Here is a 16282-nt window from a genome sequence, read left to right on the forward strand (position 1 = left end):
ATTATTATGCTTTAAAAAAAATAATAGTAATGAGAAGCCTGTTAAGGCAATTTAAATTCCACCGGAAGTTGCATTTGGACCACATTTTCATGATGCCCCCTGAAATGAGTTGCATCAGATACTTCTGGGTCATCCGCAAGCTGAGCTCCAGTGTGTTTGTTTACCGTTGATGCGCGCCAGGATGGACTTGACCAGTTTGACACTTGTGCTCTCCAACTTAGTGACGTCGCTTCCCAGTGCTTTTATTGTATTTTTATTTTATTTTATTTTTTTTTATTCCGAAGGGTCCACACCACCTCGTCGGTGCAGCTAAACGTTGACCGCCGCTGCAATATTCACACCACATTCTTGTATATTTATATATCTATTTTTTATCAGTAATTTAATAGCAGGACAAACCCAGCACCACTTGAGAACTCACGTTTTTATTGTAGGAAGCATGTAAATATTCCGTAGCAACATTTAGCAGGTCACTTGCAAGCGCGGAGGACAGCTTTCCCGTGCTTGTGTTGTCCGCTGCGCCACCTGCTGGCTCAGCAAAGGAAGCGCAGGTTGAAAAAGCACCAGTTGAATGAAGGCATCACAAGGAAAAACATGTTGGCGACTTTTCCGACGTGGTCCAGATGAGTTTGTTGAGTCATCATGTGACCTGCGCTCCCACACAGGCCACCCTCCATTTTGATTTTCAACCCTCAAGGAATCTTTGATAGCAGCCACTAAAATGGCTTCCTCAGGATCAACTAAAGGGCTCCGTTTTGTATTTTCTAATAACCGCTCCCCATCCCGGGAGTACGTTAATGCGACTTTTATTTTGAAACCGCACATAAGTGATGGATTTGACAATGTGAATCTTTTCCCCTCCTCATGCTAGCTAACTGTTTTCATACCACACGGGCAAAAATTGCAGAGTACTCAAGTTTTTCCTGAAATCGAGGCTCTCCCTCTAATCATTGAAACTATTGTGTTGTTGCCAGATACCACTAGGAACAAAATGTCTCCCTCAAATGAATTGTCACCTTAAAAACAAGTAGTAACTAGTTTTCAGTCACATGCAAATGTGGCCATTTGAACTGTTTTGCTAACCAAAACAGAAGCACCTAATTAAGCCCCATTTAGTCGGTGGGCACAAATGCCCCGTTGGTGAGTGTGATTGTGTGTTGAACCCGCGGACCAACCAATGTGAAGCGATCAAAACATTCCGTTGTAAACGTCTGTTGTTTTTCCCTCAGTCGGAGATTCTGCCAAGTGGACCAAAATGAAGGCAATAATAATAATAATAATCATAATAAAAAATGTCATCATGAAGGACATTTTCTTTTTTTTGTGTTTGTTGGACCAAAACGTGAGCAGTTCCAAGTGTGTGGACGCTGCTTGTGTTTGTTAGTCGTGTAGTTTTGAGAAAGACTCCAAGTGGCGTCGGGCTTTTTTTTTTTTTTTTTTGGCGCTTCCGATTGGACGACACAAACTACACAAAAGTACGACACGAAGTCCACGGTGCCTTTCAGTGACTTTAAAAAAAAAAAAAAAAAAATCTTATTGTTATTCTTATTACAGTATTTCATGGCCTGATGGATCAAGAGTATCATTTTTCAATAAAGTTCAAATTAAGACTTGACGTTTGCTTTGTGTTTTATTTTTGTGTCAAATTTTGAAACCCTAACTCCAGTATAAAACTCTACTTTGAAAATCTAACAGTTTAAACACTAAACGAACCCAAACCCGGGTTTGAAACACTACTTTGAAACCCGAATCTTGATTAAAAACCCCAATTTGACACCCTATGTCTAAATTAAAACCCTATTTTGAAACCATCACCCATTCATCTGTCAAACAAAAATAAAGTCTTTCGTTAGAAGATACACGGAAGTGTTAACAAGTGGACTATCCAGCAATTTGCTGTAATATAAAAGAGATAAAAAAAAAAAAAGATTCCAATGAAAAAAAAATTAAGCAGAAGATTTTCCGTTTTCATAAATACTGATGAGGTGACGCGACATTTACCGCTGAGGTGTTCGGGTGCGTTTTGCCGCTTTTACAGCGTCGGTTTGGTGATTTTGCCCAGCACGAAGATGGCGCCAGACTCGACCTCTACCACTGAGAAGAAGAAGGGCCGGTTGAGCGCCACCTTGAGGGCGACGCCCGCCTCTTCCGCCTTGTCCTGGGATGTCGCCGCGCCTTCCTCCGACATCTCCAGTGACACCTTGTTGAGCGCCTGAACACACGCAAGAGTTGGGGAAACCTGTTGAGGCCCTTCATTGCTCTTGGGCGCCCCCTCGTGGTTGTGGGGCCCAAAACAGGTACTTAGCAGCCCCGGGGCCCTGTCAATCTTACCTTATCAATAGTGAAGTGGTTGGTGTTGCCCATCTGGCTAAATTGGGCCTGCGAGCCCAACAGCTTGTCTTCCACGTCGGTGTCCATGTTGCGCAAAAGCTCACGCAGGTCGTTGGTAGAAGACAGCGAGAACTTGGGCAGCGACAGCTCCAGCAACCTGCATCCATTTTTTTTTTCAAATCAACAACCATGTATGGTAAGGCGTTTTTTTTTTTTTTTTTTAAATAAACGACCATGTATACTAAGGTGTTTTTTTAATTTAGTTTTTAATAAACAACCATGTATAGTAAGACTTTTTTTTTTTTTTTTTTTTTTAATAAACTACCATGTATACTAAGGTTTTTTTTGTTTTTGTTTTTTTAAATAAACGACCATGTATACTAAGGTTTTTTTTGTTTGTTTTTTTTTTTTAAATAAACGACCATGTATACTAAGGCATTTTTTTTTTAAATAAACGACCATGTATACGAAGGCTTTTTTTTTTAAATAAACGACCATGTATACTAAGGTTTTTTTTAAATTTATTTTTTAATAAACAACCATGTATAGTAAGGCTTTTTTTTTTTTTTTTTTTTTTTAAATAAACTACCATGTATACTAAGGCGCTTTTTTTTTTTTTTTTTTTTTTTTAAACGACCATGTATACTAAGGTGTTTTTTAAATTTATTTTTTACGACCATGTAAGGCGCTTTTTTTTTTTTATTCTTTTTTTTTAACGACCATGTATACTAAGGTGTTTTTTTAATTTATTTTTTAATAAACAACCATGTATAGTAAGGCTTTTTTTATTTTATTTTTTTATTTTTTTTAAATAAATGACCATGTATACTAAGGCGTTTTTTATTTTTGTTTTTTAAATAAGTGACCATGTATACTAAGGCTTTTTTTTTTTTTTTTAAATAAACGACCATGTATAGCAAGGCTTTTTTTTTTTTTTTTTAAATAAACGACCAAGTATACTAAGGTGTTTTTTATTTTATTTTATAATAAACAACCACGTATAGTAAGGCTTTTTTTTTTTTTTTTTTTTTTAAATAAACGACCATGGATACTAAGGTGTTTTTTTAAATTTATTTTTAATAAACAACCACGTATAGTAAGGCTTTTTTTTTTTTTAAATAAACAACCATGTATAGTAAGGCTTTTTTTTTTTTTTTTTTTTAAATAAATGACCATGTATACTAAGGCATTTTTTTTTATTTTTTATTAAACGACCATGTATACTAAGGTGTTTTTTTTATTATTTATTTTTTAATAAACAACCATGTATAGTAAGGCTTTTTTTTTTTTTTTTTTTTTTTTTTATTATTTAAATAAACGACCATGTATACTAAGGTGTTTTTTAAATTTATTTTTAATAAACAACCACGTATAGTAAGGCTTTTTTTTTTTTTTTAATAAACGACCATGTATAATAAGGTTTTTTTTGTTTGTTTGTTTTTTTTAAAAAATAAACGACCATGTATACTAAGGCATTTTTTTTTTAAATAAACGACCATGTATACGAAGGCTTTTTTTTTTTTTTTTTTTTTTTTTAAATAAACGACCATGTATACTAAGGCGTTTTTTATTTTTGTTTTTTAAATAAACGACCATGTATACTAAGGCGTTTTTTATTTTTGTTTTTTAAATAAACGACCATGTATACTAAGGTGTTTTTTTTATTTATTTTTTAATAAACAACCATGTATAGTAGGGCTTTTTTTAAAATTTTTTAATAAACTAAGGCGTTTTTTTTTTTTTTTTTTTAAACGACCATGTATACTAAGGTGTTTTTTAAATTTATTTTTTAATAAACAACCATGTATAGTAAGGCTTTTTTTATTTTTATTTTATTTTTTTAAATAAATGACCATGTATACTAAGGTGTTTTTTATTTTTGTTTTTTAAATAAATGACCATGTATACTAAGGCTTTTTTTTTTTTTTTTAATAAACGACCATGTATAGCAAGGCTTTTTTTTTTTTTAAATAAACGACCAAGTATACTAAGGTGTTTTTTATTTTATTTTATAATAAACAACCACGTATAGTAAGGCTTTTTTTTTTTTTTTTTTTTTTTTAAATAAACGACCATGGATACTAAGGTGTTTTTTAAATTTATTTTTAATAAACAACCACGTATAGTAAGGCTTTTTTTTTTTTTAAATAAACAACCATGTATAGTAAGGCTTTTTTTTTTTTTTTTTTTTAAATAAATGACCATGTATACTAAGGCATTTTTTTTTTTTTTTTATTAAACGACCATGTATACTAAGGTGTTTTTTTTATTATTTATTTTTTAATAAACAACCATGTATAGTAAGGCTTTTTTTTTATTTTTATTTATTTTTATTATTTAAATAAACGACCATGTATACTAAGGTGTTTTTTAAATTTATTTTTAATAAACAACCACGTATAGTAAGGCTTTTTTTTTTTTTTTTTTAAATAAATGACCATGTATACTAAGGCTTTTTTTTTTTTTTAATAAACGACCATGTATAATAAGGTTTTTTTTGTTTGTTTGTTTTTTTTAAAAAATAAACGACCATGTATACTAAGGCATTTTTTTTTTAAATAAACGACCATGTATACGAAGGCTTTTTTTTTTTTTTTTTTTTTTTTAAATAAACGACCATGTATACTAAGGCGTTTTTTATTTTTGTTTTTTAAATAAACAACCATGTATACTAAGGTGTTTTTTTTATTTATTTTTTAATAAACAACCATGTATAGTAGGGCTTTTTTTTTAATTTTTTAATAAACTAAGGCGTTTTTTTTTTTTTTTTAAACGACCATGTATACTAAGGTGTTTTTTAAATTTATTTTTTAATAAACAACCATGTATAGTAAGGCTTTTTTTTATTTTTTATTTTATTTTTTTAAATAAATGACCATGTATACTAAGGTGTTTTTTATTTTTGTTTTTTAAATAAATGACCATGTATACTAAGGCTTTTTTTTTTTTTTTTAATAAACGACCATGTATAGCAAGGCTTTTTTTTTTTAAATAAACGACCAAGTATACTAAGGTGTTTTTTTATTTTATTTTATAATAAACAACCACGTATAGTAAGGCTTTTTTTTTTTTTTTTTTTTAAATAAACGACCATGGATACTAAGGTGTTTTTTAAATTTATTTTTAATAAACAACCACGTATAGTAAGGCTTTTTTTTTTTTAAATAAACAACCATGTATAGTAAGGCTTTTTTTTTTTTTTTTTTAAATAAATGACCATGTATACTAAGGCTTTTTTTTTTTTTTAATAAACGACCATGTATACTAAGGTTTTTTTTGTTTGTTTGTTTTTTAAAAAAAATAAACGACCATGTATACTAAGGCATTTTTTTTTTTTAAATAAACAACCATGTATAGTAAGGCTTTTTTTTTTTTTTTTTTAAATAAATGACCATGTATACTAAGGCATTTTTTTTTTTTTTTATTAAACGACCATGTATACTAAGGTGTTTTTTTTATTATTTATTTTTTAATAAACAACCATGTATAGTAAGGCTTCTTTTTTTATTTTTATTTATTTTTATTATTTAAATAAACGACCATGTATACTAAGGTGTTTTTTAAATTTATTTTTAATAAACAACCACGTATAGTAAGGCTTTTTTTTTTTTTTTTTTTAATAAATGACCATGTATACTAAGGCTTTTCTTTTTTTTTAATAAACGACCATGTATACTAAGGTTTTTTTTGTTTGTTTGTTTTTTAAAAAAAATAAACGACCATGTATACTAAGGCATTTTTTTTTTTTAAATAAACGACCATGTATACGAAGGCTTTTTTTTTTTTTTTTTTTTTTTTTTTTTTTTTTTTTTTTTTAAATAAACGACCATGTATACTAAGGCGTTTTTTATTTTTGTTTTTTAAATAAACGACCATGTATACTAAGGCGTTTTTTATTTTTGTTTTTTAAATAAACAACCATGTATACTAAGGTGTTTTTTTTATTTATTTTTTAATAAACAACCATGTATAGTAGGGCTTTTTTTTAAAATTTTTAATAAACTAAGGCGTTTTTTTTTTTTTTTTTAAACGACCATGTATACTAAGGTGTTTTTTAAATTTATTTTTTAATAAACAACCATGTATAGTAAGGCTTTTTTTTATTTTTTATTTTATTTTTTTAAATAAATGACCATGTATACTAAGGTGTTTTTTATTTTTGTTTTTTAAATAAATGACCATGTATACTAAGGCTTTTTTTTTTTTTTTTAATAAACGACCATGTATAGCAAGGCTTTTTTTTTTTTTAATAAACGACCATGTATACTAATAGAGGTGTGCAAAATTTCCGATTCTTAGATTATTCACGATTCGGCCGTGGGACAATCGAGAACGATTCACAAACGTCCAAATTCCGATTATATAAATATGCCAAGGGAAGCGAAACGAGCGAAAAGTACGCGGAACTGAAACGCAGTAGCGCGCGCGGTCTTCGGGACGCTTTTTGGGACGGACCGAGAGTACACATCCACAACTCACGCCTCGAGATTCAAAACAACAACAAGCATGGCTGAGCTGACCAACCCACCTCTTCGTGAGATCAGACCTGCTCCGAAAAGGCAAACAACTTGAGGCGGAAGTATCAGCTAGCTGGCTGCAGTGCGTCGGTTAGCGTTCTACAGGGCGTCGCGCAGTGATACGAACGAACGAACAAAAAAGTAGTGGCTGGCGGTAATGGCGTCTGACTTTATTCAGAAAAGAGTATTGTGATGGAAATGTATCACACTTTTGAAAACAAATAGTTTTTAGAAGAAAAACGTTTTATTTCCGAGACCCCAGCCAGCTTGCTGGACTATTTTCTTTTTTTATTTTCTTCTCGTCCAACGTCGAACATGAACGCGTGTCACCGAACGCTGTCAGAAAGAAGTCAGTGCTGATCGCACACACGGGAGGTGAGGATCAAATTGAGATTCATGTTAAAAAAGCCGAACGATCCCATTAATGTTTACACATTCATGTTTACACAAGTTAAAAAGCAGAAAAGCACTTGAGGTTTTTTTTTTTTGTACCTCTGAGAAACTTTAATGTTTACATGTTCATCTTTACACAACTTAAAAAGCAGGAAAGCACTTTTTTTTTTTTTTAGGCATTTGTATTGAAGTAGTAGTTCACATTGTCTTTCATTTATACCTCAATGCACTTTTGAGTGGATAAAAATAATATATTTTTGCTCAGTGCTATGTTTTATTCTGTTGAAGACTGAATATACTTAAAAGCTGTTGTTACAGAATGAGGACTTGAGTATTTTATTTACTGTTTTGAACTGTTAACTTGATACTGAAATAGTAGTTTATGTAGGCCTGAGAGGACTTTTGTACTATTTTTGTAACTAATGTACGAAACATTAAAAGCACAAAAATACATTGTTTTTTTTCTGCTGCCTGGGGGGGAAATCAATAATCGTTTTATAATCGAATCGTAGCCTCTGAATCGTAATCGCAATCGAATCGTGAGGTGCCCCAAGATTCCCACCTCTATATACTAAGGCGTTTTTTATTTTTGTTTTTTAAATAAATGACCATGTATACGAAGGCTTTTTTTTTTTTTTTTTTTTTTTTTAACAAATGACCATGTATACTAAGGCTTTTTTTTTTTTTAAATAAACGACCATGTATACGAAGGCTTTTTTTTTTTTTTTTTTTTAAATAAACGACCATGTATACTAAGGCGTTTTTTATTTTTGTTTTTTAAATAAATGACCATGTATACGAAGGCTTTTTTTTTTTTTTTTTTTTAACAAATGACCATGTATACTAAGGCGTTTTTTATTTTGGTTTTTTAAATAAATGACCATGTATACTAAGGCTTTTTTTTTTTTTTTTAAATAAACAACCATGTATAGCAAGGCTTTTTTTTTTTTTTTTAATAAACGACCATGTATACTAAGGCGTTTTTTATTTTTGTTTTTTAAATAAATGACCATGTATACGAAGGCTTTTTTTTTTTTTTTTTTTTTTTTTAAATAAACGACCATGTATACTAGGGGTGTTAAAAAAAAATCGATTCGGCGATATATCGCGATACTACATCGCGCGATTCTCGAATCGATTCAATAATCGGCAGAATCGATTTTTTTTTTTTTTTTTTTAAGGATTCACACCTTGAGCATGGAAGAATGTTATATGAACGGAACATTAAGCCTTAATATTTTATTTTAATGCTGTTCAAACATGAAACAGATTACAACCTGTATAAGACTGAAATTTCAGATAAATAAATAATACATTTTCATATAAATCTTACACTCTACAAGCTTACTGATTAGTATTTTCTAAATTTGAATGAAAAAAATCGCAACAATCGACTTATAAATTCGTATCGGGATTAATCGGTATCGAATCGAATCGTGACCTGTGAATCGTGATACGAATCGAATCGTCAGGTACTAGGCAATTCACACCCCTAATGTATACTAAGGCGTTTGTTTTTGTTTTTTATTTTTATTTTTTAAATAAACAACCATGTATACTAAGGCTTTTTTTTTTTTTTTTTTTTTAAATAAACGACCATGTATACTAAGGCATTTTTTTTTTTTTTTTTTTTTTTTTTTTAAATAAACGACCAAGTATACTAAGGTGTTTTTTATTTTATTTTATAATAAAACACCACGTATAGTAAGGCTTTTTTTTTTTTTTTAATAAACGACCATGTATACTAAGGTGTTTTTTTTAATTTATTTTTAATAAACAACCACGTATAGTAAGGCTTTTTTTTTTTTTTTTTTTTTAATAAACGACCATGTATACTAAGGTGTTTTATTTATTTTTGAATAAACAACCATGTATAGTAAGGCTTTTTTTTTTTTTTTTTTTTTAATAAATGACCATGTATACTAAGGCATTTTTTTTTTTAATAAACTACCATGTATAGTATACTAAGGCTTTTTTTTTTTTTTTTTTTAATAAACGACCATGTATACTAAGGTGTTTTATTTATTTTTGAATAAACAACCATGTATAGTAAGGCTTTTTTTTTTTTTTTTTTTTAAATAAATGACCATGTATACTAAGGCATTTTTTTTTAAAATAAACTACCATGTATAGTATACTAAGGCATTTTTTTTTTTTTTTTTTATTAAATGACCATGTATACTAAGGTGTTTTTTTTAATTTATTTTTTAATAAACAACCATGTATAGTAAGGCTTTTTAAAAAAAATTTATTTATTTTTATTATTTAAATAAACGAACATGTATACTAAGGTGTTTTTTTAATTTATTTTTAATAAACAACCACGTATAGTAAGGCTTTTTTTTTTTTTTTTTTTTTAAATAAATGACCATGTATACTAAGGCATTTTTTTTTTTAATAAACTACCATGTATAGTATACTAAGGCTTTTTTTTTTTTTTTTTTAATAAACAACCATGTATACTAAGGTGTTTTTTTAAATTTATTTTATAATAAACAACCACGTATAGTAAGGCTTTTTTTTTTTTTTTTTTTTATAAATAAACGACCATGTATACTAAGGAGTCTTATGAAACATGGTCGTTTTAAAAAAAACCTTACTATACATAGTCCTTTAAATTGGGTCCCATTTTTTATAGTCTTTGGTATGACCCAACCGGGGCATTGAACCCACTACCTCCCAGTCTCAGGGTGGACACTCTTCCACTAGACCACTGAGCTGGTTTAAAAACTGAAAAAAAAACTGACTATACATGACCATGTATACTAAGGCATTTTTTTTTTTTTAAATAAATGACCATGTATACTCAGGCTTTTTTTTTTCTTTTTTTTTTTAATAAACGACCATGTATACTAAGGTGTTTATTTTTTTATTTTTTAATAAACAACCATGTATAGTAAGGCTTTTTTTTTATTTTTATTTTTTAAATAAACGACCATGTATACTAAGGCGTCTTATGAAACATGGTCGTTTTAAAAAACAGCCTTACTATACATAGTCCTTTAAATTGGGTCCCATTTTTTATAGTCTTTGGTATGACCCAACCGGGGGATTGAACCCACGACCTCCCAGTCTCAGGGTGGACACTCTTCCACTAGACCACTGAGCTGGTTTAAAAACTGAAAAAAAACTGACTATACATGACCATGTATACTAAGGCATTTTTTTTTTTTTTAATAAACGACCATGTATACTCAGGCTTTTTTTTTTCTTTTCTTTTTTTTATAAACGACCATGTATACTTAGGTGTTTTTTTAATTATTTTTTTAATAAACAACCATGTATAGTAAGGCTTTTTTTTTTTTTTTTTTTTAAATAAACGACCATGTATACTCAGGAGTCTTATGAAACATGGTCGTTTTAAAAAAAAAGCCTTACTATACATAGTCCTTTAAATTGGGTCCCATTTTTTATAGTCTTTGGTATGACCCAACCGGGGGATTGAACCCACGACCTCCCAGTCTCAGGGTGGACACTCTTCTAGACCATTGAGCTGGTTTAAAAACTGAAAAAAAACTGACTATACATGACCATGTATACTAAGGCATTTTTTTTTTTTTTTTTTTTAATAAACGACCATGTATACTAAGGCTTTCTTTTTTCTTTTTTTTTTTTTTTTTAAATAAACGACCATGTATACTAAGGTGTTTTTTTATTTATTTTTTAATAAACAACCATGTATAGTAAGGCTTTTTTTTTTTTTTTTTTTTTTAAATAAATGACCATGTATACTAAGGAGTCTTATGAAACATGGTCGTTTAAAAAAAAAAAAAAAAGCCTGACTATACATGGTCCTTTAAAAAAAAAAAAAAAAAAAAAAAAAAAAAAAAAAAAGCCTGACTATACATGGTCCTTTAAAATTTAAAAAAAAAAGCCTTACTATACATGGTCCTTTAAATTGGGTCCCGTTTTTTATAGTCTTTGGTATGACCGGCCGGGGGATTGAACCCACACCCTCCCCTCTCAGGGTGGACACTCTACCACTAGACCACTGAGCTGGTGTAAAAAAAAAAAAAAAAAAAAAAAAAAAAAAAAAAAAAAAAATAAATAAATAAATAAATAAATAAATAAATAAAAATAAATAAAAATAAAAATAAAAATAAATAAATAAAATAAATAAATAAAAATAAAAAAAATTAAAAAAGCCTTACTATACAGTCGTTTAAAAAAAAAATAAAAAATAAAAAAAGCCTTGCTATACATGGTCGTTTAAAAACAAACAAAAAAAAACTGACTATACATGGTCGTTTAAAAAAATAATAAAATAATAATAATAATAATAAAAAAAATAAAAAAATAAAAAAAAAATAAAAAAAGCCTTACTATACATGGTCGTTTTAAAAAAAATCAAAAATAAAAAAAGCCTTGCTATACATGGTCGTTTAAAAAAAAACAAAAAAAAAACTGACTATACATGGTCGTTTAAAAAAAATAAATCCAAATAAAAAAAGCCTTGCTATACATGGTCGTTTAAAAAAAAATCAAAAATCAAAAAAGCCTTGCTATACATGGTCGTTTAAAAAAAAAAAAAAAAAAACTGACTATACATGGTCGTTTAAAAAAAATACATACAAATAAAAAAAGCCTTGCTATACATGGTCGTTTATATATTTAAAAAAAAAAAAAAAAAAAAAAAAAAAAAGCCTGACAATACATGGTCCTTTAAAATTAAAAAAAAAAAAAAAAAAAAAGCCTTACTATACATGGTCCTTTAAATTGGGTCCCGTTTTTTATAGTCTTTGGTATGACCGGCCGGGGGATTGAACCCACAACCTCCCAGTCTCAGGGTGGACACTCTACCACTAGACCACTGAGCTGGTAAAGTAAAAAAAAAAAAAAAAAAAAAAAAAAAAAAAAACCCTGACTATACATGGTCGTTTAAAAAAAAAAAAAAAAAAAAAAAAAAAAAGTCTTGCTATACATGGTCGTTTTAATAAAATAAACAATAAAAAATAAAAAACACGATCTCCCAGTCTCAGGGTAGACACTCTACCACTAGACCACTGAGCTGGTTAAAAAAAAAAAAAAAAAAAAAAGCCTGAGTATACATGGTCGGTTAAAAAAAATTAAAAAAAAATTAAAAAAATAGCCTTACTATATACATGGTCATTTAAAAAAAAAAAAAAGTCTTACGAAACATGGTCGTTTGTATAGTAAGGCTTTTCTTTTCTTTTTTTTTTAATAAACGACCATGTTATACTCAGGCTTTTTTTTTTTTTTTTTTAAATAAACAAGCATGTATACTAAGGAGTTTTTGGTTTTTCTAATAAACGAGCATGCCCTGCGATTGGCTGGCGACCAGTCCAGGATGTCCGCTGCCTACTGCCCAGAGCCAGCCGAGATAGGCGCCAGCACCCCCCGCGACCTTTGTGAGGAATAAGTGGTCAAGAAAATGGAAGGATGGATAAACGAGCATGTATACTAGGGCGTTTTTTTTCCTGTGCGCCTTATATATGGATCAATATTGAGCCGCAACAGGTCTCACTGTCAAGACGCTCTCGGTGACCCTGCACGATCGGTGACGCGCATGCGCAGAAGATCCCGCCATTTTGGATCGCTAGCTAATACTAATACTTTAGTTACTTAGAAGGATTCTTGTTAGAGTTAAACAAACTAACTTGAATGAAGCTGAATCAATGGTGATTGTTTCTTGAAGATGCAGATGTGCCATTTTAAAATGATGTACAATGTACACTACAAATGGCCTCCGGGGCACCCAATCAATCACTTCTTGCTTTGGGGTCCCTGTGGAATGTTGCTACGCCACTATATAGATGACTGACGGACAGACAGACAGACTGACCCCTCCTGGAGGCTGTCGCACCACTCCGAAATGACGTGAGCGCGCAGTTTGGCTTCGATGTCGTGTAGGTTGGCGCCCTCGTGTGGCAGCACCAGCAACATGTCAGAGCGCTTACTGAGCGACAGTTTCACCACCGTGCACTTCCTCACCTACACAAAAAACACACACATTGATTATTATGTCTTTCCGGATACATTATTGGGAGCTCACTAGCCAGACGATGAATGAGCTATTTTAGCACCTTATCATTGAAATAGTGGAAGAGGCCCGTGCGGGTCATTGTCGGCGTCATCACTGTGGTGCTTTCGTCCACATGAAACTCCTGCAAGGACGTCTTGTCCGGCTGGAAGGCCGTCTTCCAGTTGCCTGCACGGACAGATGATTGGTCATGTGGCTCAAATGAGATTTTTATTTTAATTTTTTTTAAACTTCATTAATGACAAATCAGGATTCCCTCTTCGGTTAAGTACTAATCATTTAAACGGTCGAAAGAGACGAGCGTAACAAACCTTGGAAGTTGAAAAACGAAACAAAGAGAAGAAGATTGGAGCTGGCGTTGACATCTTTGAGGACGTCCTTCACTTTCCCGTCGGACGTCTTGTCCACAAAAGCGTTGATGAGCTCGCGTTGGGCCAAGTCTACGCCCCGGACGAAGGACGCGTCGGAGAAGTCGCGGGTGCCCTGAACCACGTCGGCGGACAGGTAGACGTGCGGATACGTGAAGAGCCACACCCGAGTGGCGACCTCGTCTTGGGGGCCGTCGTCCGCCAGCGAGTTGATGCTGTGGAGGGTCTTCAGCACTTTGTGTCCGTCCACCAGCGACACGCAGTCGTCCCGGTCGCTGCCGCTTCTCAGGCCCAAAAGATCCTGCAGGAAAAACAAGATTTCATTTTCCCCCGTGCAGACGTCGACTCCGCCCATTTGAGGTGCGAACCTAACCTGGAAGGAGCCGGCCGTCTTCTTGGAGGCTCCCAGGAAGAAGGTGACCAGGGACCCGTAGGTGTTGACGGGCGACAGGAGCGTGTTGGCGCCGGGCCGCTTGCCGCTGAGCGCCTGGTACATCCTCACACCCAACGAGTTCAGCAGGCCGGCCAGCACCGCCGTCCTCTGCGTCAAGTTGTGCTTCTGGCTGTCACGCTCCGACGGGTCGCGCGCGTCCGCCGTCAGGACCGCCGTGTCCAGCGGCTCCACGGGGACGGTCCTCAGGGGCTCGTCCGGCTGGGTCTGCGGGGTCTCGCAGCTGATGTTGGCGGCGAAGAGGGTGAAGGGGTGGATGTAGACGCGGTTGGCTCCGCCCCCGGCCAGGCAGCACCACAGCAGCAGGATGGCGAGAGGTGGGCGGAGACTTTTCATTTTGTCTGGGGTCAACATCGGAATTCTTATAAGGGAGAAAAAAAAATTATCTTACGAGAGAGAACTAGAAAATTTTTCATAATTTAGTCATGGGAAATAAAGTACAAATAAAGAGTCTGCAAATATCTTCAAGTCTGTATCTATATAAATCTGTATAAATATCTGCACGTTGAAGGCTTGTAATTTTCTATGGATGCCACAAGTTGGCGGCAAAGTTGCTGTTTTTCTATTCGAAAACAAAAAACCTGAAATCAGTGGTTCTCAACCTTTTCCCTGTGATTTTTTTTTTTTCCCCGACAAGTACCCCCTAACGAGCGCAAAGCAACAGGCGACACGTCTGTGACGGATGGATGGATCCTTCTTTGTGCCGCTGCCGGCTGAATGAACGCAGGCATCTCCCTCGGCAACAAGGCTCACTTTGACAATGATCATATTTAGACACGTTAGGGCCAGGTTTCAAAAACTGACTACTCGATATCAAAGAATTTCATTTTCAGAGCCAGTTAAAACTATAAATAAAATGTAATATATATTTTCCCCAATGTGTTTTGTATGCAAGTATTTTTTTTGCATCTTGCTATTTTCTTGAAATGTACTTTTCACCAAAATTTAGAAGTTATTTCTTACCTTTATTGCACTTTAATACAATTTACAACATATACAATTTATATTTACAATGATTGAATTACAATTATGAAAAAAACCCAGAGTATTTTCATCTTATCCTTGCTGATGTCAACGTTTATGTAACACTGAAGTGATTCTAACGCGCTACTTTAATTAATGAACAAAAATAAACTAAATTATTGGAGCAGTTTCCGCCTCCGCATAATTTAATGTTTGTGGAGTTTTGAATCATGTTCTTTATGATATTTAAGAAGAATTGATATTCCGTGTATATTTTTATATCTATATCTAATACATATCTATATTAATCGATATTGGATTGAATCAAATTGGGGGGGAAAAAAAAAAATCTAAATTATTTTTTTTTTTTAAATTGCATTTTTTTTGTACACACAAAAGCGTATACTGTATACATATTCATTGGATGAATGAAATATAAGAAAAATAGTAATAATAATGTGACAGATTGAGAAAAAATATGTAATGCATATACAACTAACAATTCACAACAAGCAACAAGTTCAATTTGCTCAAATTGTGAGGTACTCAAAAAAAAAAAAAAAAAAAAAAAAAAAAAAAAAAAACTGATCCAAAGAACGCTCGTTTGACCGATTGACGTTTTTTGGGGGAAAGTCTACAAAAAGGAATTCAGGCAAATGTCGCGCACGCAAGACGAGGACTTTAGCCTGCGGAGCGCGTGGGCTGAACAAACAGATGGACGGATGGACGGACGGCAGGACATGGCCTTGGTCCCTGATCAATACGGTTTGACATCAACCCCGTAATTTCATGACACTTCAAATTAGAAAACCATCCATCCATTCCATCTTCTTGACTGCTTATTCCTCACAAGGGTCGCGGGTGGTGCTGGAGCCTATCTCAGCCGGCTTTGGGCAGTAGGTGGGGGACACCCTGGACCGGTTGCCAGCCAATCGCAGGATTATAAAATTTTCCAATATCTTGCATTGATAACTTGACATAAACACCAAGTTGTGAAATCTTGTCAACATTTCAGCGGACATCTTAAACGGTAGCGAGATGATGAAAGTGGACGCTTACCGTGCGCAGGCTGCTGTCGAATGAAGCTTGCAGCTGCTCGGCCCCCCTCCCGACTTTAAAGCGGACCACCGTGCCGGTTACTGATTAACAGCCTGATGGCGATCAATGGAGGCCAGGGCAGAGGCCCCCCCTCCCGCCACCTCTGACTCGATGATGTACGTGCATCCTGAAAGGCCTCGTCCACAATAGGAAGAGTGGA

General features: G+C 32.7%; 1 protein-coding gene across 1 annotated transcript; it reads right to left on the reverse strand.

Annotated features, from left to right (window-relative positions):
- Positions 1-409: 409 nt before the first annotated feature.
- Positions 410-16240, reverse strand: agt (angiotensinogen). Its single transcript, XM_077496386.1, has 7 exons — positions 16084-16240; positions 13984-14422; positions 13554-13911; positions 13286-13410; positions 13045-13193; positions 2332-2488; positions 410-2212 (listed from the first exon to the last, which is right to left on the reverse strand). The coding sequence occupies exons 2-7, from the start codon at positions 14413-14415 to the stop codon at positions 2033-2035; spliced, it is 1401 nt and encodes a 466-aa protein (XP_077352512.1). The 5' UTR covers positions 14416-14422; positions 16084-16240; the 3' UTR covers positions 410-2032.
- Between the last annotated feature and the right edge of the window lie 42 nt (positions 16241-16282).

The sequence above is a fragment of the Festucalex cinctus genome, chromosome 14 (assembly GCF_051991245.1).
Source record: "Festucalex cinctus isolate MCC-2025b chromosome 14, RoL_Fcin_1.0, whole genome shotgun sequence".
Lineage (NCBI taxonomy): Eukaryota > Metazoa > Chordata > Actinopteri > Syngnathiformes > Syngnathidae > Festucalex > Festucalex cinctus.

What these genes read in the sequence shown, in the direction of transcription:
- agt (XM_077496386.1), bottom strand. Translation starts at nt 14,415, where the DNA reads ATGTTGACCCCAGACAAAATGAAAAGTCTCCGCCCACCTCTCGCCATC. An exon ending in AGACGGCCGGCTCCTTCCAG is followed by an intron (nt 13,912 to 13,983) that starts GTTAGGTTCGCA and finishes TTTTTCCTGCAG; the next exon opens with GATCTTTTGGGCCTGAGAAG. An exon ending in TTCGTTTTTCAACTTCCAAG is followed by an intron (nt 13,411 to 13,553) that starts GTTTGTTACGCT and finishes CTGTCCGTGCAG; the next exon opens with GCAACTGGAAGACGGCCTTC.